The 24,861-nt window shown below is 30.7% G+C and overlaps 1 protein-coding gene across 1 annotated transcript; it reads right to left on the minus strand.

The window, feature by feature from the left end:
- Positions 1-630: 630 nt before the first annotated feature.
- On the minus strand, positions 631-24,861 carry LOC142333928 (uncharacterized). Its single transcript, XM_075381549.1, has 5 exons — positions 24,587-24,861; positions 20,313-20,500; positions 16,222-16,319; positions 8,395-8,597; positions 631-2,257 (listed from the first exon to the last, which is right to left on the minus strand). Exons 2-5 carry the CDS (start codon positions 20,482-20,484, stop codon positions 1,990-1,992), a joined length of 741 nt encoding a protein of 246 aa, XP_075237664.1. The 5' UTR covers positions 20,485-20,500; positions 24,587-24,861; the 3' UTR covers positions 631-1,989.

Here is a 24,861-nt window from a genome sequence, read left to right on the forward strand (position 1 = left end):
ACATACTTAACTCAAAACAAGTGTGTTTGCTTTGTAATGAGCCCCTTGTTTTTTTCAAATATATTGATTCTTAGCAGGTATTAATAAAAATTAGAACTCATTTATTTGAAATATTATTGTATAGCTTGAAGTTTCTTCTTGCTAAAATTTGGCAGAATATTTTGCCTCCATTTCAGTTGAATCTGTTAATTACTAGAAAAAAAATTGTTATTCACAGCAGAAGTTACTTGTATATCTAGGAAATTTGCTGAAAAATAAGGAATTTGATATGGTTTTATCAGAATTATTTTGTTGAGATATTTTATCTGGATTTTGGATAAACATTTTCCAAATGGTTATGTGGGATATTTGCCCTGAAGAAGTAAGCAAACTATATCGCTTTTCACTTTCCTTAGTAAGCTATGCTGCTTGGAATGCCTGTTATTTTCGTCATTGGTCTTGCTATTTTTACAGTTTACTACAAATATTCCATTTTTTTTTCATTTAAAACAAATTATTCTGTTGCAAGACTCATAATGTGAGATTTTGAATTTGTTGCTGTCTTTTGAAAAGTTTTGTTAATAAAGAAATTCATAATACATTTACAGTAATTATTTTAAATTTATAAGGATGTAATTAAAATAGTGAAAATTAAAAACAGATATATTTGTTAATGTTTATTTGATTACAATTGAAAAATAATATACTAAATGAAAATTATGTTATCGATGAATCTTGATGTCATTATACGACATTCAGCTATGAAATAAACCTAATATTTCAAAATGTTAAGAAAAATTTTAATGTAAAATTTGCATATTCAATCATTAGCTGGAAATGCAATTTGCCAAGATAAATTCTAATATACTTTCCTATTAAACGAATCTGACAGATTTTAAATAATGCAACATAATTGCGGTACCATTTAACACAATGAATGAAACATTACTTTAAATATATTCACATATAATAAAGATTTTCTAAAAATCTACAATTATAATAATGAAAAATTAATTAGTTAAAAAATGTTGAATTCCATTTCATTATATTTGGAATTAACTTTACAGTTTTATTTGCAAGGTTGGGTTAGTACAATCATTCCTACGAACTTAAATAAAAATTATTTATCACTAATTCTACAATGTATCGCCAAATAAAAGAAATGGTAAGCAGTGTATAAATGAACATTTTAACGTTTTATCATGTTAATTAATAGAATCTGAAAAGAAAAAATACTTAACAAATCATTTAAAATATTACTGTGTAAATGTTAAAACTATGTAAACATTTTGATTGTCAAACACTCATCGTTAATAAATATTGAAGAATTGATAAAAAAATAATAAATTGCTAATAATTACAATAATTAAATGAAAATGATTTATAAAGCGTTACAAAACAAGGATTTTTACATTTGATTATAAAGTAAAATTAACTTTTTATTAATAAGTGAAAATGAAGTATTATAGTTTATTCTGTTAATTGAACTTCTATATATATACAAACAAACATATAATTTAATATTATTGCATTGATGTAAGCATTTTTACAGAGCTCATGAATACAATCCCCAATAAACAAACAGTAAATTCATTTTTATTAATTCCATATTTTAGATAGCAATTTAAATGTTAATAAATATTTGAAAATTTTGATCAATGAATCATTAAAAAATAATTTTATCAATTTAAATAACAAGAGGAAGAAATTGTCAAATAATTCATATTAAGGTCGACATAATAAAATACTACCAAAAACAAAACCATTGACAGAGTATCTGTTGTACATGTTGAAACTTGCCAGATGGCTGAACAATCATCATTGAACATATATTTTATATAAAACTCACTTTTTTATTTAAAAATAAATTTGTCAAAAAAAGGATCAGCTCTTAAATAGTGTTCTGATATTTCATATAGTTGGCTGTATGTAAAATGAAAAAAAAAGAAAAGAATACAGCCTGCGCAGTCATACAATACTTTACAATTTTTTCTTTTACTATGATAATTTTTAAACTAATCTCACATCTCCAGACATATTAGCATTATCCATTATTTTACTAATTATGCTAGTCATAATACCATGAAATATAATGTTTAACAAAGTTAAAACAAATGGTTCGACTGTTTTCACAATCGGCTCCAGTATACCACCATTTGATGCATAATAATAATAATCATCCTGTTCGTAATCACTGTGATATTCATCTTCCTTTATTTTTGAGCAAAGATTATAATTATTGTTATCGTCTTCATCATCCATACTGTCATCAAATGGCCTGTATGTCAAAATATAAATGAAATAAATCATATAACTATTAATTAAATAATGAATCTAGTACCAATAATTATTAGTAATTGCAATTTATTATTAATAAATAGTAAAAATATGTATATATAATATATATATATATATATATATACACCGTATGATAAAAATAGTAACTATATATTCATAGAAAGTTAATTTTATGTATGCATATCAAATATCAACAAGCTTAGGTTTTGCTTGTTAGATGTTAATATTACTTTCCTGGTGATATAGCTAGAATATTAAAGGCGAAAGTATGGTTGGTATCCTATCAAAAATGGGGTACCAAATTTTTTTTTATAAATTGTATGTTTTAGGGCCCAACTAACTCATCTAGACCAAAAATAAAACTTATGTTTATGCATACATGTGTGTGGTACTGTTTTTGGCCTTATAGCTCAGGATTGACCAAACTGATTGTCATTAAATTTGATTCAAATATTTCTATATACTCGTATAGGTTATAGATCACAATAAGTTTTTCAAAATTCATTAAGGGGGTGCTGATGTCATAAAAAACACGTGTTTTTCCCCTTAAATTATACTGCTGTATGATTGTTTTTATAAGTTATACGTGTAAGTGAATTATTTACCAAATTTATTTCTAAATTGATAGCTGCTGACTATAACCTGAGGTAGATTTGAATAAAAATGGCCCTCACAAAAAATAGAAAGTGATATTCACATTTGATGTAAGCATGTTAGTAAAATTGAAAAATATTGCCCTTATACTTCTATATCAGTGATTACTTAATGTATATAACTTTGTGATATTAAAAAGTGATGTATACATGAAACATCAAAAGGGTTGAAAAAGTGTAAATTAGTATTCAAACTACAACTAAGCATTATTTACTTATTTTTTGGAATTCCATTAATGGCATCACGTAATAGACTGCCGTTTCATACAGATTATATGCTGTTAAAGATTTCTGGTTACTAACTATTGATCAATAATGTTAGTAAATGATTTTCCTATGAGTGGTCCATACTATAAAAATTGTTGCCATAAGTTTAAGCAGTTGTGACAGCATACTTTTCTAATTAGATTGGAATGTTATTTTGAGAAGTAAGCCCAAAATTTAACATTATTAGTTCCTTAATAACTAATAATTATCTACATAAAAACTAAATAACATTTATTTAAAATAATTAATGTAATTTGTTTTACATATGATTTGCAGCAGCAGTCTTGCAATATAGTTAGAACAAATAAAGGTATATGATCCATGTTAGTTCATAAATATTTTTATTGAATTAAATATTTTTAAAAATAATTTTATATCTATTCTTATCTTACATAATTGAATGATTTCAATTTCCAGTAATTAGTAGTTTATACTAGTCCATTAGTAGTAGTCCATAATAGTTGTACTTTACTATTATCATATTCAAAATGAGCATCATTGTTTAACTCATCAAGCAATAAATAACATGATGAATTGTCTTCCTTTAGGAATATCAAATTTTTCATAATCTGTAAAAACATACTGATTGCTAAAAAATAATCTTGCTGACAGTCATATAGGATTGGTGAATATGCTCTTAAGATTGATACATGAGTTTAAACAGTTGTGACAGGATACTTTTCTAACCAGAAAAGTCTGTTTTGTTTTTTTAAGATCTCAAAATCATACATCATACTAGAGTTAATTGAGTAAATTATGTGTGTGGTGTTTGTTCAAAAATATTCCAAAAGATAACAATGTATCGACAAAATTAAATTGTTGAGGTTAAAGGTTTTTCAGGATACATAATATTGGTTTGTTTTTCCACATTAATTGATTTTGAGAGGTATTACAGGCAATTCCCCCTCTAAACTGAAGCAGTATATACAAAGAGCACTAGGAAAGTTTAGCAGTATAACTTTGTTATTTATAATTTTTTCAAAATAGTTTCCATCACACATCTTACACTTTTGGCCAAATACTTGAAGTGTTATTGTGGTAAAGAAACCATATATTGTTTTAATAACTTTAGGTAAGCATTCCTCAGTATATAAGTTCGATGTAACTGTTTTGTGAGTTTAAACACAACTTGATCTAAAACTCCTCTCACACTAAAAAATACGGCCACTCTTCTCTTCTTCATTGATTTGGATTTTCAAACAACCACTGGAGTCTTCTCATCTTCGAACACCACACTTTGTGTGGAACGTCATAGTAGTCCATCCTGACCCTGAAGGGGAAGATCCTGCCATGTGATGATTACGGTTGCCATGCCACCCCATCCATACCTAGTCCTGATGGGCTTTACTGCAGATCATCTTTTAGACCACAGAGTGATTAACATTTTTCAGTCATCATGTTGGTCTTTTGTCACAATGTCACGAATGACATTTCCATCGGTGAAAACCTATAAACTAACATAAAAAAAAAAACAAATAACTAAAACTACTTGTATGAAGTAGACCAAGTAGAACACAATATAAATTTTGAACTAAATGCCCTATAACAAAATAAAATTAAATGAACAACATCGCAAAATAACAAACAAACAAAACTTCAAAAACTCCTATCATGGCAACTTAAATGCCCAAGTGACCCTAGCTACCGCTGTTACACGAACATCCATTTCTATATGTCCTCCCCAACTCTCTGAATAACCAAGTATTTTATAAAACTCTCTACTATATGCCATTCGGTCCAGCTTTTCCAATTGACAGTAAGATCCAATACATTGGAGCTGCCTCACCAACCTCCAATCGTCTGCCCTCATAATGAAGACAGACATACAAAAGATGGAAAAGCATTGTCCATTATATCACAACTCATGCACAGATGTGTATCACTCAGGCCGAAACGAGTCAATTTTATTTCTAAAAGTACTATGGCAGGAAAGAGACTGTGTAGCATATTATTAGGACACACCCAAGAGGCACCCAGCAACTCCTCATGTTGGGAAGAGACCATGCATATAACACCTATTAGTTGTTTCATCCCATCTCTCCTGCCACAACTGAAATCCACTATTCTCAATCTCTCAAATTTTTGCAGATGTCAATTCATTCTACTTTTTTGCAAAATAACACTGTTTACGATCAACCGCAAGAACATTAATGAGCTTGACTCCAGCAATCACCAGAACACCTCAAAAGAGGTAGTGCGATAACTCCCTATTACTGTTAACAGCAGAAGCATTGGGCCTCGGTAAAATATCCCTATAAGTTTAATATTTTAGTCTATTCGGCATACAACATAATTGCCTCACTTACACCTTTATAAAAGAAATACATGGTCTTAATACATGGTCCGAATTCACCTCATGTCGAATACCAAAAAAGGCACTTTAGCCTTATGACGTATTAGAAATGTTCCTTGAATCAAACATTTTTGTCAAGCAGCACCCTGAGATACTTCTGAACCTAAACATTACGAATTCAGTGGCCTGATATAGATTTATGCACTATAGCATTACAGACAAACAGCCTTTCAGCAACATCATTGTTGTTTTATCCAGGCTGAATGCCATCTTGTACCGATGGCCCCACAGCTCTAGTATCCTACAGGCCTGAGAGACTCTAACTTCAATCTTGTTCTGTTTGCATCCTTTGACCAGCAGCAGCCCTATCATCGCATAAGTGATAACAGGACAATCGCCGGGCAACCTCAGTCACATCAGAGAATCAAACTCTACAACCCATAACAAAGGGCCTAGTACACTGTCTTGAGGACAACCCTTAAACAGTGTCTTCATTACATTGTGGCCACCATCACAAAGCAGAACGTCTCAATGGCTGAAATAACTATGCATTTCACTCTAAGAACATCCATGTCTTTGTTACTGATACAAAGTAGAGGGCCACCACAAATTGTTAAATTTACCAGATATGTCCAGGAAAATCCCCAAGACATACCCGCCACGACTATTCCTCACAATACCCATGACGTTTAGGATAGTGTCCTCTGTCCCATTACCAGGACGAAAACCATACTGATCTTCCATCAATAATCACTGCGATGTCAACCTCTCATTTATGCGCAAATATAGTATCTTCTCGAAGACCCTACCAATAACCGGCAGCAACGAGAGCTGTATTTCAATGAGCTTGAATGCCAATGTCAATGCCAATGTCATTTCAGTATACCCTCTACATCCTACATCCCTAACAGTTTGTTTTACATATTCCAAACGTTGCCTGCCTACACAATTTTTTCCTTCTACCTGTCCCTCCAATATTAAAGCAACTATTCCAGGATGCCTTAATATGTGGCCTATAAGTCAGTCTCTTCTTTTAGCTACATTTTTCCAAATGCTTCTTTCTTCATCTATTTGCCATAACACCTCTTCATTTGTCACTTTATCCATCCATCTGATGTTTAACATTCTTCTATAGCACCACATTTCAAAAGCTTATAATCTTTTCTTCTCAGATACTCTGATCGTCCAAGTTTCACTTCCATATAAAGCTACACTCCAAATATAGTTCAAAAATCTTTTCCTGACATTTAAATTAATTTTTGATAAACAAATTATATTTCTGACTGAAGGCTCGTTTCGCCTGTGCTATTCGGCATTTTATATCGCATGCTCCTGCTTCCTGCTTCATCCATATTTAGTAATTCTACTTCCCAAATAACAAAATTCTTCTACCTCCATAACCTTTTCTCCTCCTGTTTTCACATTCAGTGGTCCATCTTTTTTATTTCTACTACATTTCATTACTTGTTCTTTTTTATTTTCATGCGATAGTTCTAGCGTAGGACTTCATCTATGCCGTTCATTGTTTCTTCTAAATCCTTTTTACTCTCGGCTAGAATTATTATATCATCAGTAAATGTAGCATCTTTATCTTTTCACCTTGTACTGTTACTCCGAATCTAAATTGTTCTTTAACATCATTAACTGCTAGTTCCATGTAAAGATTAAAAAGTAACGGATATAGGGAACATCCTTGTCAGACTCCCTTTCTTATTACGGCTTCTTCCTTATGTTCTTTAATTGTTACTGTTGCTGTTTGGTTCCTGTACATGTTAGCAATTGTTCTTCTATCTCTGTATTTGAACCCTAATGTTTTTAAAATGCTGAACATTTTATTCCAGTCTATGTTATTGAATGCCTTTTCTAGGTCTATAAACGCCAAGTATGTTGGTTTGTTTTTCTTTAATCTTCCTTCTACTATTAATCTGAGGTCTAAAATTGCTTCCGTTGTCCCTATACTTTTCCTGAAACCAAATTGGTCTTCTCCTAACACTTCTTCCACTCTCCTCTCAATTCTTCTGTATAGAATTCTAGTTAAGATTTTTGATGCACTACTAGTTAAACTAATTGTTCTGTATTCTTCACATTTATCTGCCCCTGCTTTCTTTGGTATCATGACTATAACACTTTTTTTGAAGTCTGACGGAAATTCCCCTTTTTCATAAATATTACACACCAGTTTGTATAATCTATCAATCACTAACTCACCTGCACTGCGCAGTAATTCTACAGGCATTCCAGGAGCCTTTCTGCCATTTAAATCTTTAAATGCTCTCTTAAATTCAGATCTCAGTATTGTTTCTCCCATTTCATCCTCCTCAACTTCCTCTTTTTCCTCTATAACACCATTTTCTAATTCATTTCCTCCGTATAAATAATAACTAAATTAACAATTCTATTAAAACACTTGAAGAGTATTTAACTCATATTTATGAAATAAAACAATAAATAATTGTCAAATAAAACCCGTTATATCGTTTCAGACAATGCAAGTCTATAATTTAGAATAATGTTGTTGTTAACTCCCTACCTGCCTTTACCAATTTGTAATAATTAAAAAAACAAAAAATCATATTTTTAATCAATAGATTAAAGCAGAAAAAACATAAAATTCTAGAATTATAACAATTAAGGTGAGGTGCAGTTTCAGAAAATTTTTTTAAGATGTTTTTGTTAGACACAAAATACGTAAAAATAAAATTTATTAAAATCAGTGCTCCAGTATACAAAATATCACATCAGATTTCATGATTGTGTTTTAACTTTTTTGAAATGTGTAGCAGAGTACAAATAAACGCAATGAAAATATCCATGTGTGTAATATAGTATTTTTTTAAAATGTTTGTATATTCTGTGACAGCCAAGATTATTATAAATATTGATACTATATATTCTAAGAATTACCTTATTCCAGTTCTCTCAATAGTTCTGTTGGTTGCTTCAGCATAAAGTTGAAATCTAATCACCGGTTTAGAATTTTTTTTATTATCTGTTACATTTCCCCGAATAGTAAATGTTCGGCCAATGCTGAATGCTTCTGACCCTATACTCATTAATGTTGATGACGCAATATCATAATGAGTTATAGTATCACTGCTGTTATGTACCTGTATCATAAATTATTCATACAAATTCAACTCTAAGTTAATAATGTTTCACTCTTAAGTTAATGAAAACAAAGTTAACTAATTAAGTAAAATCTAAGTGATTAGTTAAACATTATTTGCCATAGCAATTAATAAATTTAAAAAAGTATTAACTACATCGTTATGTATTTATATTTTATGCTATTTAAGTGTCATCACATTCAATGGTGGCGACTGCTGAGAGTTTACTTAAAAATTCAAGTTTTAAACATATTACATAGATTAAACTCAAAATGTTTTGTTTAAAAATCATATATTTCTAATATGTAGTTATTAATTATATTCTGATGCATACCCAATATGCACAGTCAATAATCAAACATGTATGAGTTAATTGGTAAGATACCAATGTTCAGTGTGTTTTAGTGAGCCCACCGGGTTGGTCTAGCGGTACACGTGCCTTCTTAAATCAACTGATTTGGAAGTCGAGAGTTCCAGCGTTCAAGTCCTAGTAAAGCCAGTTATTTTTATACGGATTTGAATACTAGATCGTGGATACTGGTGTTCTTTGGCGGTCGGGTTTCAAGTAACCACACATCTCAGGAGTGGTCGAACCGAGAATGTACAAGACTATACTCATACATATCATTTTGTGAAGTATTATCTTGAATGGTATTTCCCGGAGACTAAACAGGAAAAACAGAAGTGTGTTTTAATGGCTATTTCCTTATTATTCTGTATTCACTTAGCTTATAGAGTGATCAATAAACAAACCTTGCATTTGTGTGAGTGAGTTCGTCATGGTTCTGTGACTCATATCCAGTTTATCGGTGCCGATTCACAACACAACCATATTTATCTACAACACTATAATCATTACTCATACATTAGTCGCTGCTACATTATTAGTCATATATATAATCAAATGTTTACATGATGTTATATCTTCTCAGTGCTATTAAACCCCAATAGCGAGTCTTATTCTTTAAGACTTTGTATACCTGACTGTTTCAAAATTTACCACACTGAAGCTAAGTATGTTTAAATTTTTTATTTTCTTCATATGTATGTAACTTTTAGAACATCATAATTTTAAGTAGGTAAAATAAGTATTTAATACAATATATTAAAATAAACTGCATTTTGTTCTCTTTTTAAATATGTTAATTTTATTCACCTATTACAAAATTCAAATAGAATTTTTTTAAAACACTCAAAAAGCCCCAGAATACTGGGACCTTTCATTTTCTGTTTAGCCTTTGGAACAACCGTAAGGTATTACTTCAGAGGATGATATGTTTGAATGTTAACCACTAGATCAGCCCGGTGGGCTTAGATACAGGCACTGTGCATATCACAAATGTCAAGGATGCAGAATACATAACCAAGATTTTGCATGATCACAGAACAGCTTTCGTAATAGCCTGTGTGGGTGTGTGTGTGAAAATATATTGTGTGTGTTTATGAATAAAAATTTAGACGCACCTCGAGGATGATCATGGTCGTCGTGGCCGTTGCACCGGGAGGCGTCACCCGCCACTCCAGGACTCGGAAGTGGCTCGTGCACCAAAGGCGGCGGCGGCGGCTGCGTGTGTGTTCGCGTGCGTGCGTTGACGTAGCGGCGCTGGTTGTTGACAGTGCGAGGTGTGGCGCGCGACTGAAAAACAGCTGACGAACATGGCCTAAGGTTGAGCGTCCTATTTTGAACTTCCGTTACAATAGTAGACACAAAAGCGCTACAACCTACCGACCAATCGCAACGTCGCCACACCCTAACAACCAATCGCAACGTCGGATCCAAAGCGACGGCGCATGCCCAACACGGATACAAGGCCTTCGTATCCAGTCGTCCTCAAACATGTTTGAACAGGAAAACTACCATCCACAAACAACGACTATTTATAGTTTGACCTTCACGTCACACACACGTACCAAATAGGTACGTTCATACACATTCCGACCAATAGGAACACAACTGCCTAAAGTACCACATCCGACGTTGAAGCCAAAAAAATCAAAATAATTTATTAAACACTCCTCACCATTTGTTACATAACGGATAAATCTATTTCAAGATCATGTAACGGGCCTTGGAATCACTACATATAGCAATTGTAAAACTATCATTATAAATAAAACAGTGGCCTGCACACATTTATTGTATGGGGGTTTGGAAGTGGTTTTTTTTGTGTGTGTGAATAAAAATTTAGACGTACTTCGAGGATGATCCTGGTGTAATTTTTTGTCGAGACCTTTTAGATATAGATATCACTGAAATAGTTGACGAGTTTTGCCATCAAGATGTTGTTGATGTGAAACGTATTATGAAACGGCAGAACGGAACAGAAGAACCGACACCGTCTCTTATACTAACATTCAATCTCCCTGTTCCACCAGAGAAGATTAAAGTGGGTTACCTCTCGGTTCGAGTACGACCATTCATACCCAACCCACGGCGATGTTTCAGATGCCAAGGTTTTGGTCACACTACAACATCTTGCACGAAAACTGAGATCTGTGCTCGATGTGCTAAAGAAGGTCACAATGACACTAACTGCGAAGAAAGTGAAAAATGTGCAAACTGCAGTGGTCCACTCCCGAGATTGTCCAATCTTTAAACAAGAAAAGGCAATTCTCAAAATCTGTACGGAGCAAAAGCTATCTTTCCCGGCCGCACGAAGAGAATACAAAAAGTTAAATAATTCACGGAACCTGGTTAAACCAGATGTATCTTTTGCCACCGCTACATCGAAACAAACTCTTACAAACGTTAATAATCAGCAGTGCGGATCCTGCAATGAACTTAAAAAACTTTTTCATATGCTTTCCGATCAAGTAGCTTCACTTACAGCTACTATCTCAGAGCTGACAAAGATGATTAAAAAGTCTTTCGTCGCAGTTAGTGAATCCAACAGTGTGATACATACGAAAGTTCCTGTTCCCAAAGTTGTACCGGCACGAGTAGCGACTATCACAGCTGGCAGTAAGCCACCTAATAAGCTCTCCGTAAAGGGAAGCCACATAACCACCCCCTCTGGGATGTTAACTGCAGCATCCCATTCAAATAAATCAACTCCACCATCACCTCATATACTGGAGGATATGGTTGATGAACCACCCGACCCTAGGGCATCGGAGTTCTTTAAAATAAAAACCGAATCACGTACAGCTAATTTTTATATAATTTCCGAAATTTAATTATTTAATTTTTTTTATTTATTTTTTTTACACTATGAGCATTATTCAGTGGAGTTTTAGAGGTATTCGGTCCCGCATTGAAGATATTAGAGTACTAGCGCACGCACATGATCCACTAATCATGTGTTTCCAAGAAACTCACCTTCTACAACATGACCCAATTACACTCAGAAGATACTTCTGTGAGAGATACGACTGCCTAGTAGACAGTAGGGAGAGTGGTGGAGTAGCGATTTTCATGAAGAATGGGGTGTCAGCTACAAGAATTCAACTAACCACTGTCATTCCTGCTATTGCAGTAAAGGTCTCTATTCCCTTCAAATTGCATATCTGCAATCTGTATCTCTCACCGAACATTGAGTTCAGTGCTTTTTAGATGTCTCAAATCTCCTCACGCAAATACCATCTCCATCGTTAATGGTAGGAGACTTCAATGCCCATCATATTTCCTGGGGCTCAACCTTCTGCTCCACTCGAGGAAATATGATAAACAGATTGAGACAAGATTTTAACCTTTGCCTATTGAATAATGGATCACACACATTCATGTCCTTATCAACTGGTACTGTAACTAACCTTGATCTCTCCATATGCTCACCGAATGTGCTCCCTCATTTTAATTGGTCTGTTGGTGATGACTTTCACGGCAGTGATCATAGATAAATTATTATTGGTTTCGGTGTAGACTGCGAGATTAAAAGAAGGCCACGGAGATGGATTGTTGAAAAGGCAGATTGGAACGGATACCATAAAGCATTCCAATCTCAGTATGACGTTGGAGCGAACATCCTCGACCAATATTCTTCTTTTACGTCCATGATACTTGAGAATGCCAACAGATATATCCCGCAATCATCGGGTAATCCTAGACGTCCTTTCGTTCCATGGTGGAACGATGATTTGCAAATATGCTATTAGGAATCGACGGTAGGCACTATGCAAATTTAATTGTAGGTCTACAACAGAACATCTAAATTTATAGCGCAGGGCTAGAGCGGTGTGCCGTCGAGTATTCTTGGACGCTAAGAGGAATTCATGGACGAAATACGTGAGCACTATCTCACGCACTACTCCCACGTCTACTGTACGGAAGAAAATTCGTGCAATTTTCGGATCACCGAAACAATCTATTCTTGGTCTTATTGATGAAGGAGAACTCCTTTCATCACCCTCAGTAGTGGCAAATAGTCTAGCAAAATCTTTCCGCTCGGTGTCTCTCACTACATCATATAATAACGATTTTCAACGGTACAAGATACAAATAAAAGTATTATCGTTAATCATTGGTGATTCGGTTGGTGAATTAAACACTCCATTTGTATTTAAGGAATTGTTACAAGCACTTAACCCCGACGGGGAGTCTTATTCTTTAAGACTTTGGGGGTTGGCGTCCCCACGGGCCTAGCCTCTGCAGCTATTCTTCCCACTATACAGTGAGCTGCACAACACTTTACATTATACACATATACTACACCAAGAACACTACATAAATTACAACATACACACTTACACAATTACACAACAACATCCTACACTGATATTTCTTACATTAACACTCGGTGGTGTTGCGACATCTTACGAAACGCAACCGTAACCCAAGGTGGGAACAAATCGTGCCGATGGGTGAATGGCTCTACGTAGTGAGTCTTGAACGATGTCCTCTGGGCACCAGGGCGAACCCAGTTGTACTTAGCTCTAGCTCCAGTACGCGTGCGCTCTGCTGGAGTGGTCCATTTTTCGCCGGTACTCGTGGGACCAAAATTTCAGTTCCTATATTAAATTCCAAGATGGTTGTTGGTCCATCTGAAAAAACCACCAAATTAAGTCTTGCGAAGAGACCTCGATCAGCTTTGTCTGACGAGGATAAAAGTCCTATGGAAGAGAACTACAAATCTTTAGACTTGAACCTTAAAAATATTCGATTCATTGTTCTCCGAAATAGTCAGGAAGGTGGCTCCCTCCAAAAGGTTTCACCTTTCCTAATAAATAAAACTGTAACAGGTGCAAGTGGCTCCCCGAAGAACATCAGGAAATTACCGTAACCCGCCCAAACATATGCTGCTCTCTCATCTTGTCCAAAATATTTCCAGTTTTCATTTCAGCTTATTCAACAAAATATTACAATAATACCCCCAAAGATTGCATTTACATTACATGTAAATCTCCATTACATGTGCTATCCTTTCCTCACACTTGCACTCCAATGCACACAGTTTATATTCTCTGCTTTTGACTTCTTTACAACAAATTTTTGTTCTTCAAAGAAACTTTATTAAAAATAACTAATAACTGCATCAAAATATATGTTCTTTTGCGGTCTCTCGCAAGGTTGGACAACTAAATTTCTTTAAAATACTCATAACAGTGTGGATATATCATTAGTAATAAACATATCGATGGCATGAGTGAAGTGTAGGACATTATTCAATTCTGTGCAAGGTTCCAATCCTTCCGTCTCAGCAAGTTCTTTTTTATTGTGTGGACTTTACATGGATCTAAATCACTTAAAGTTAAACCATCCAAGCTTCTGACTTAGAGCAATATAAACTTGTCCTTTTGCAAATACTTTTTTCCCTAAATCTACAACAGCTCCATTTCATTTTGTACCTTGCAATTTGTGCATTGTTGCAGCCAAACTTAAAATTAAAGGTTGCATATGTCTTTCTACAGTTCCGTATGATTTAGCAGCTTCAAACGTTTCATTTTTTACCTATTGGTTCATCATTGAATTTATTAACACAGCTTTTCTTAACTCATCCCTTTTCAGTTGGTCCCTTTGAATTTCTTCACAATTCCCATAGAGCTATTAACTAAACCACCAGAACTTAATATATTACACTGTAACATAATTCTTGAACCCTCTGCGCTTGTACATTATGCAACAGACCACCACAATTATTGATGTCTACCGGAAATAACATTCCCGGGAAAGGACTTCATTTACACTCATACATATCATCCTCATTCATCCTCTGAAGAATTATCTAAACGGTAGTTACCGGAGGCTAAACAGGAAAAAGAAAGAAGAAAGGGAAGTTTTCCCAATGTTGCAGTTTCTTTGATTCATCAATAGCGTTTTCAGATGCAGAAAACGCATATATATATAAAATTTTATTTATTTGTTTATTTTTTAAATAATTATTAAAAATAATATAATTCAGTACTGAATTACTATAACGATAAATGTCCTGATTCCATTTTGATAGTTGCATGAAAATTGTAAAAAATAATATATATTTTAATTTCTGAGAGCCTTATCTTATACTTGATAGCATCTAGTTACATTATTTCTCTGCAATATTTTTCTTATTTTCCTCATTTTTGCATTTCTTTGAGAGTATTTATTCTCAAGTACTTATATAAGTGAGTAAAAGTAAAGCAGATTTCTAGTCATCTTCAGTAAAATTGCTTACTTTTACACCAGCAGAAATATATAAAAGAAATAATCTCAAGAAATGCGTTTTCATACTTTTTAAACCTGTCAGCCAATTCAATAACAAGTGCCTAAAATTAAGCAAGCGATGCATAATAGCAGATATATTAATTTTATAAAAAAAAGGATGTAAGCTACTAAAATTATTTTCTCTATCAAAATAACTAACATATAATATATAAAACTGACATATATCATACAAAATGCTTACTTGGTTCCCCACCAGTAAATAAAAATAAGTTAGTTCAGAATGGTGGAAACTGCAAGTTTAAACAATTGACAAAACGATGGAATCAATGATGAGGGACTACCCACACAGGGGATATATATTAAATCATGAAAAGCAGAAAAATAATCATATTTATGAGGTCTTGCAGGAAAACCATAAAGATCTTATCACCTCATTTGGAATAATTTTAGTTTTTGAGAAAATATAGAGGATGCAATATAGACAATTTAAATTAAAAAATTAACAAAAATAATGGTCCTCAAAATCAGCATTTTAACTTGTGTACATTACTCTGCTCTCTTATTGGAGAAAGAGTAACAAGACATTTACAAAGAATATCAGATGTTGAATTAACACCAGATGACTAGTAAAACATAATACAAAAATATTCTCATTACACTGAAAATATTTTTTTCAATTTATTTCTGTTTTTAATATAATTACAAAAGACGGAAATATAATTACAATCAATCATGTATTGATTGGCATTACTGCGTAAAATGCAGACAACAAAGTTATAATACTTTTGGATATTTATTCTTATACAGTGGAAAAATATTAATACATGAAAAAAGTTACCTAAGATTTAGTTTTTGGGGTGGGGGTAATTTATGATAATGTTTTATTGCAAAATTATCATTAATATGTTGAAATAAACCAATAGAAAAAGTTTAAAAAATGTTTTTTCCCAACTTCAAAACCACCTTCCAAGAAAAGTTTTTGATTTGCCTACATTTCCGATAAAATATTAGTATTTTAAATACTTATCAAAAAATCATACTTACTTGATTTGCTGCATTCTTTTTAGCTTCTATTAAATGATCCATTTTTTGTAAAATTATTTTTACAAAATCTTCAGGGCTGCCATCTATTTCAATTACAGCTAAAAAAAGTCCATTTACAAAGCTTAAGTTAAAATCATTACCATTATTTTAAAAGCAGTAAATTACTTTTGTTAGAAGTAACAAAGATAATATTAGATGTAATAATAATTACAAATTGAAATGTAGTGGATTTTATGATGAACAACATATTTTTTCATTTAAAACACTTTATATGAAAAAATAATTTTTATTATAACTTGCTACGAAAAGTTGAATTAATGAGTCATGTTAAATTTATTCTAACCTTTCAGTGGCAATCTGGCTGGACAGTTTGTAATTAAGTCAAGATATCTTCATAAACTGCATAATTCCATGTAGTAGATAAAATTATTTATTAAGGAACCCTGAGTCAGTTCAATGTATAAAGCAAAACAATTATTATTTATTTTATAAATTTATAAAATTTATTTTATATGCAGTACAGTACCTAAGAGTTAAAAGGTAAAAAAGTGGCACATTACCTTAAGCTCTTCATTATTTATTTTGAACCCAAAATTTGAAAAAAAAACAACAATTTATAAAAATGATTTCAGTAAACATTAAAAGATTTGGTTATGTAATGAAATGAATTTTGATTACACTAAAATGAAGTTCCAACATTACTCTCTTCAAAAGCCCTATCTGATTTTCGTGTGAAGTAAAATAAGAAGGCTACATCTCATAGAAAAACTGACGAAAATGGCTGTTTTTATGTGTTAGCAAGTAAGAAAATAATCTCTTGCTAAAGAGAAAAATTTTTTAAATATAAAAATATATTTTTTAGCCACTACAAGGTGGGTAAATATCAAATACAAAATATCATCAAAACCAAAAATAATAATGCAATAAAATTTATGAAAACTTGTTGAATTAAAATGGAATACCCCTCACCCAAAACACAAATTACTTCAGTAACTATCTATTCAGAATAGGAAAATTAACCACTAAAAACACACATTCACTCTACAATACCAAAGACTACTCATAACATTCACCAGCCTCACAGATTACTTCCGTAACTATCTAATCAGAATAGGATGTAATCCAATGACAACACACATTCATTCTTCAATATTGCACTTACACTTAACACACACCACCCTCGGCGATTATTTCTATAACTATGTAATCAACATAGAAAAATAAACCAATGACATCACACATATATTCTTCAATATAGTATATTACACTTAACATTCTCTGCCTTCACAAATTACTTTCGTAAATATCTAATAAGAAGAGGAAAGCCGATAAAAACAAAACCAATGACAACACATATTCACTCTTCAATTTCGCAGTTTACTCTTAACATTTTATGGCTTCACAGATTACTTCCGTAACTAACTGGAATAATAAAATAAACCAATAACAACAGACATTCATTCTTCAATACATTATCTTACAACTAACATTCTCGGCCCTCACAGATTACTTGTGTAAGTATGCAAACATAATTCCATAAAAATTACAGCGCTTAATAAATTATTGTTTATCTGCACATTTATTTAATACAACCATTGTACATATAGTGAGTGCATTTGACATATATGAGGATATTCAGAGATTAAAGATAAAGAGTTAATAGATAGGAATACAAAGAAAATTAATTTTTCACAGTTTGTAGTGCTGCTATATCTGTAGGATGTATCCTTTAGTTTTATCAGATCTCAATTGCAGTAAACAATGTTTTGTAGTAAGTGTGGAAAATTTCCTTGCTGAATTTGTATTTTGTCCTTAGGTAATGGGGTCTTAAAGTTAGAAAAAATAATATTACCAAGATACAACATACCAGGTTCTTAATATTCTTTTGGGTTGAATTGTCTGTCTCATTTTCCAGCCCTAGTGTCGGTAGATTTTTTCTTTTTTCTTCTATCTACTGTCTTCTATTATCTTTGATCCCTTCTTTCTTGGAGGAATTATATCAGTTTCAACTAGGTAGATATGTTTGAAGTTTTGGGAACCTGTTTAAATTACAGCATCCTTTGTAGGTACTGGCCATAGGCATGGATCAGTTAGTTTACATATAGAATAGAATTCTTAAATTTAGTTGTGAATAGAATTTTTTTTCTTATCTGATGGATATTGAAGGTTGCGATGCAATCCAGAGTTTGAAAATTTCTCAGCAGCAGGGATATATATAGTGAATTTATTATTGTTCCAACATTAACACTGATATTTTCCCATTAATATGATATACATTCCTTTAGTAAAATTTTGACGTAATTATTTTGTATATACAAAATGTAGATGTTTAATGTACATAATAAGTATTTGTTGTGTAGAGATATACGTAAACTTTTTATTACAGCAACAAGGTTTTTTTTTTTAGAACATTAGCTGTGAATGAATTCTTATATGCAGATAAAAGAAATATTTTAAAATATGTTTTCTGTTACTCGTATACTAAATAAATCAAGTAAAAACCTTTAATGTTTCATAAAGAAGGTGGGATAGAAGATGGTATGTTCTTCATCAGTGCTAACACTCAAAGTCATTGATTATATTAAAAACCAATCTCTGCAGTTCCTAAAAACTTCTTAATTAAATTATCTTACAAGGTTAGAATTGTTAAACCAATATTTTAACATGCAATACAACACATACAATTGCTAATTGAAATGTAGATTGCATTTAGCTACACATATGACACCATCATGAGGATTGAGTATATAATGGACATCATTACTCACAGAGAAACTAACAGTGAATAATGTCACTTGTATCTCAAATGATTTAAATATATCATTGTCAAAAATGCCAGCTGTGTAATGGTTAAGATACTGTCTTCTATTTCAGCTAGTCTCTTGGGTTAGAATTATTGGCAAGGATCTGACATTTTTTCACATATCACCTCATCCATCTCATTAAATCTATATTTAAGCACGTCAGAGGTTGTAATACTAAAATAAAAACAATATGTAAAAATAAAAATAACATATATTTCTCTCAGAAATTATGTTTTATTTTAATTATTGTATTCCACTCAGTAGCAGAAATATGCTATACGTCGATTGCAACCATAGAACATAGAAATGTAGGATCTTACTGTATACATCAAAATTTATAATGTCTTTTTATCTGTTGTTGAAAATGATTATCATGTTGTAAATTCAAAATATCAACAGTTTGAGTTTTTCACTATCAGTGAGTGTGTGATGTCATTGGATTGATTATCTATTGCTTATTCTAGGTGTGTAGTGATGTTCTCTAATTTTCATTATTCTTTTATCAGAGTCTTCAGTTTGAAGACACCTTGATTTTCTTAATGTAGTTGAAATGCTTGGACTGCAGTCATTCTATCTTTCTTAGTTTCATTTATCAGGATTTTCAATTCCAGTGTCTGGATATTTAACAATAACCTTATATTTTCATAGCAGTTCACATCACGAACTGTTCAAGAACAGTTCTTATCTGTTTATCTGTATGTTTTGATAGATTTTTAAACATATAAAAATCTATCAAAACATACATTTTTTCTTATATTTTCTGAAAATGTTATATCAGATGCAATTGATAGTTTTTCATTCCTATCTTTATCTTGAACATTACTTCTTTCTTTAAACATAATTACAATTTTTTTATTCATAATATTTTCATCATAAACAAAAAAACAAGGTTAGTAAAATAGTTGTTTCTTATTTCATACAAAAGAAATAAATGATTTTTATGTACTTAGTGTTTGGATTTTAAATTTATAGCACCATTTTAAACACTTACTACAAAACATTGTTTACTGCAACTGAGATCTGATAAACTAAAGGATACATCCTACAGATATGGCAGCACTGCCACCTGTGAAAAATTAATTTTCTTTGTCTTCCTATTAACTCTTTAATTTCTGAATATCTTCATATGTGTGCAAATGCACTCACTATATGTACAATGGTTGTATTAGATAAATGTGTAGATAGACAGTAATTTACTAAGCATTGTAGTTTTTAAGGAATTATGTTTGCATTTTAATGCTAATTTATTATGGGAGCAAAAGAGTTTATTTAATTGTCAATGGTTACCTTGAATTACTGCAGCCTCATTTATCGGTGCACTGAATACAATTACAAATAATGAAGTAATTGCTACTTTAATTCCAGCAGAAAATATTGTTGTTGTTGCTGATGACGATAATGACAGTTTATTGCTTGGTTGTTTATTATTTTTAGACACACACAATGATTTTTTCATCATATTAATAAATCAAAACCTGTGAAATAAAAAAGATTGTTTATTTGTAATTACCTATGTTCCCAAAAGAGAATGAACAGAAAAACACAAGGTGCAACAGTAATATCTGGACTGGTGGTTTAAGTCAGAATCAAATGAAAAATGACTGACAAACCTGGTACAGATTAACTAGCCATACTTATTGTCATGTTTTATTATACTTTCATGGTATGAGTTATAATTTTATGTAGTAAAGCTTCATTTTTCATGTATATTTTTCATAAAATCATGTACCTCTTTTGTAATATTCATTAAAAAAAAATTAACAATAAATTCACATTACATTTTTTCAGATACATGGTTAAACATACAAAAATAGGTTTATTTAATCTTACAGACAGTCTATGCACAGAATTGTACAAAAAATTTTGAGTTATACAGATATTTTAAAAAAGTAGTATGTTTGTGGTGGCACAGAGGGTTACTGCTTGTCTTTCCTTATGAGAGGACTGATTTCAAGAACTGGCTGGACCATTTATGTTTTAAATCTGCTGGCTCCTTGATTCCCCAGTCACAATTCTCTTTTTGGGTTCTAATAAACAACAATCCTAACTTGGTGATTCATGGTTATAATAATCTTCTAGTATACACAGTACAAGAAACAATGATGCAAGCTATCTGCTGAGCAGGATTAAACAAAACCCATAGATATTTGGACACTTCTACGACATCACACAAGTTACAGTGGTGAACTGGAAAGCCAGAAAACTATGTGTAACTTTTGTCCATAGCTGTACTAGAAAATTATCGTTTACTATTTGTTTCATATATTATTTGAAACCATTAAATTAAATTCTAGTTGACTTAAATTGATTTTTCAGGCGGTTGAGCATGAAAAACATTTCTGTCAAAATTTCCTATATTTTCCTTGCCATAAAGAAATTGTATTTTGCAATTGTTTGTAACGTGTATAAAGTAAAGTTTTAAAACTTTTTTTTTTAGTAGACAATTCATGACACTTTTAAGGCTGACTGATTTGTTGATTAAATTCGGTTGTATATAATCAGTTCAAATTGTTCTGTTTGACAGTAGTTGATTATGCTTGCTTTATGAACCATAAGTGTTAATAATTTCCCTGAGTCTTACACCACTTTAAAGAAGAAATTCAGACCTTTCTGGTAATAATTTTTACATCAAGTTTTTTTGAAATAGGAAATAATTCTAGAGTTTGTTATATGTTATTCTACATTTATGAAGACAAAAATCAACCTGGTATCAGCCATATGCACTACAGTTTTTACTCTCTGCCATTAAGCGTGTATTATAATGATAAAAAATGACAGTTTTTATGACCTTCTGAAGGTTATTATAGATTATAGTTTTTAGTTATCTTTTAATATTATCAGATGAAAACTATCTCTGTATTTAAAACAATAATAATGTTAGTAAAACAATCTGTAAGTTGACCGAGTAAGCAAGTAGAAATGGCATTTTCTTGTGTATCTATATACATGCTGAGGACTAGCAGTCCTCAGCATCAATGGCACCATCAGGACCCATATCCTGTCAGTCTGTGCCCCAGCTGTTTGATGGGAGCTAATAATGGGCAACTTTGAGCATGGCATCATCGACAACAATTGCCTGCGCCATTGTCAATGGGTCACACCTGCTGGGGCCCATATACAAGTAGGAATTCCAGATTGCAATATTATACAAGATTTCTGTTCTGGCAATGATTTTAAATGATCCGAGCGAATTAAAATTTTCATCACAAAAAAATTATTGTTTATTTCTTATATGATATTGTAACAATTATATTTTTACATGACTGGGAAGTAACGCAAAAATGATGTAATCTACTGCTATTTCTTTCTGAACAGAAAGAACAAAAACTCAGCAGTGTCAGAAACTTTCTTGATAATTCCTAAATCAACTTTCCATTTAGCTGTTTTATATTCATCAAATTGATAAATATCCTTTATTTCATCAAACTGATTTTCTAGTTGCTGAATAAATGTATTTATTTTTAAATTTAGAAGCAGTCAAATCATTAAATTTGCTAAGTTGTTTTTTATTACTTTACTACAATAATAATGCTAAATATTTCACTAAACGTACACAGAATATTTTTAAAATTTGAGTGAGCCACAGATAATTGCATGGAACATAGATTGAAAATCAAAGTGGTAAAATAGTTATGTATTTTTGGGTTCTAGTGCCCATACTGGATTAATCTTCATGAATAAGTATATAATTTTCATTAAAAGACTTTTAAAACTGCATTGAAGTAAATCTATTTTTATTGAAATTGGAAATTGACAGGATTTTTCCCAAATCTTGTATCCTTAATACAGATTGTAAAAACACAATTTAATTTTTTTTAAATCTTCTAATATCAATAAAAATAAAGTATTAATCTTTTCTTGAACTACTCTTAAATTTTTTGAACTTCCTTCATTGCTGTTTGATAAAAGATTTTTGATCAAAAGTAAGCTGTTATACATTTATTGTTATTATAACTTTCATTTTAGAACCACTGATTAAGTAAATGCATGTTTTAATATTTTTAAAAAGTATAGTTTAAATTCATTAATCTTAATTTTAAAATTACAGACTCAAATTTTTATTATAAAAGTACAATTATGTTTTTAATAAACAAACATCTTTTGTAAATAATTTTTTTTAGAAATTTATTGTGATGGGAGTTACAATAAAGTTTTAATCAGACATAATATATCCTTAAAATCTAACTACAACAAAAATTATTAAATATAAAATGCCATTCATTTACTTTTGTCAAATAATGAAGAATGTTCAAGATAAATTAATAATGAATGCTTTATTTTTATTGTTTTTGGAATTATCTTTTTAACTAAATTGTATTTTTGTAATTTATATCAAGGGCATAAGCTTCGGGAAAAATCCTGTCAATTAACAATTTCAATAAAATTAAATTTATTTCAGTGCAGTTTTAAAAGTTTTTTAATGAAAATTATGAAGTTTGTTTCACACTCTAATAATAATGATTTGTTAATAATTGAAATTGCCATCTTGTTTTAGATTTTTAATTATAGTAAGTAAATTTATAAATAGTTTTTAAGCATAATGTACTTTTGCAATTTATTTCATTAACTATTTAGCATAGATTTTTGTGTTTATTATAACTTTGTAGCCATCAGAATTTTGTCTTAACGTTGTGCAACTATACTTTTAACATTATTTCTACATTAACACACATTTATGCTGCTTATTTATTCTATCTCTTCTTAAACCACAATACTGATTTTACTTTAGTTATCAAATTCTTAGTGTATAATTTCCTGAACAAAATCATATATAATATGTAAAATAATCGGTAAATTTAGATTTCCTTGTTATTTTTCTATTTTAAAAATTTGTTTGAAAATACAACAGACAAGTCCATTATATTAATTTACCCATAGTCATTGAATTCAGTATCATTAAATTCATATATATATATATATATATATATATATGGGATATATATATCCCAATAACATTTAATAAATTATTTCTCTGATAGTTTATATTACAGCCAGAAATTTTTGATAAAATTATTATTATTATTAGTTGTGAAAACTGAATTTCTAATTTTAATAAATAACTTTTTTTGATTAATTAAAATTTATTAAAAATTTTGATTTTTTTAAATGGATTAAATCATTTTAACAAAAATAGAATTATTTAATGTAGGCTTGTGTAAAGGAATATGATACTATATCCTTTGTAGTATTTTAAAAATGATGAACCTAAGTTTATATCCATAACATTTTATACAAAATACAATGATGCTGCCATTCCAAAAAATCATTTTGGAACTAATGTAACTGTGATAATCATTATAATTAGTTCAATAATTTTAAAGATTTACAAAGTTAATCAGTTGTGTAATTAAGTCTAAAAAATTATTTTCTTATTTTTGGAAAAAAAACATCTAGATTTAATTTAAAAATCAGTAATTAATAATCATTAATATTTAAAAAAATTTGTTCAATAAATGGTATAGAATAGTAAGAACCAGATTTTTAATTAAGTAGTGATATGTAAATGCATTTTTAAAATAAAAATTATATTTTAATTAACTTTTCTAAAAGTTAAAACTTACCTGGAATAAAGATGACTTCTTTTGTTTAATAAATGGTGAATATAAAAGACAAGTTAAAACTTGAAAATTAAAAAAAAAAAAAAAGTGTAAAATGGTATTATAAATCAACCACCATTGTATACATATAAATATTGATTAAAAAAAATGTTATAAATATTTAAATTCATTTTTAATTTATGATTTTAAGTAAATCTTATTTTATAAAATAAATAAAACTAAAACTATATTTATTAATATTAAAAAAATATAATGATTAATAACTTTCAATAGCTGAA

The sequence above is a fragment of the Lycorma delicatula genome, chromosome 13 (assembly GCF_047948215.1).
Source record: "Lycorma delicatula isolate Av1 chromosome 13, ASM4794821v1, whole genome shotgun sequence".
Classification (NCBI taxonomy): Eukaryota; Metazoa; Arthropoda; class Insecta; order Hemiptera; family Fulgoridae; genus Lycorma; species Lycorma delicatula.

Excerpts from the sequence above, each read along its gene's own strand:
- LOC142333928 (XM_075381549.1), bottom strand. The coding sequence starts at position 20,484 with ATGATGAAAAAATCATTGTGTGTGTCTAAAAATAATAAACAACCAAGC. Across the intron at positions 8,598-16,221 it reads AAAAGAATGCAGCAAATCAA|GTACATAACAGCAGTGATAC; the intron begins GTAAGTATGATT and ends TTTATGATACAG. Across the intron at positions 2,258-8,394 it reads ATTGAGAGAACTGGAATAAG|GCCATTTGATGACAGTATGG; the intron begins GTAATTCTTAGA and ends TTTGACATACAG.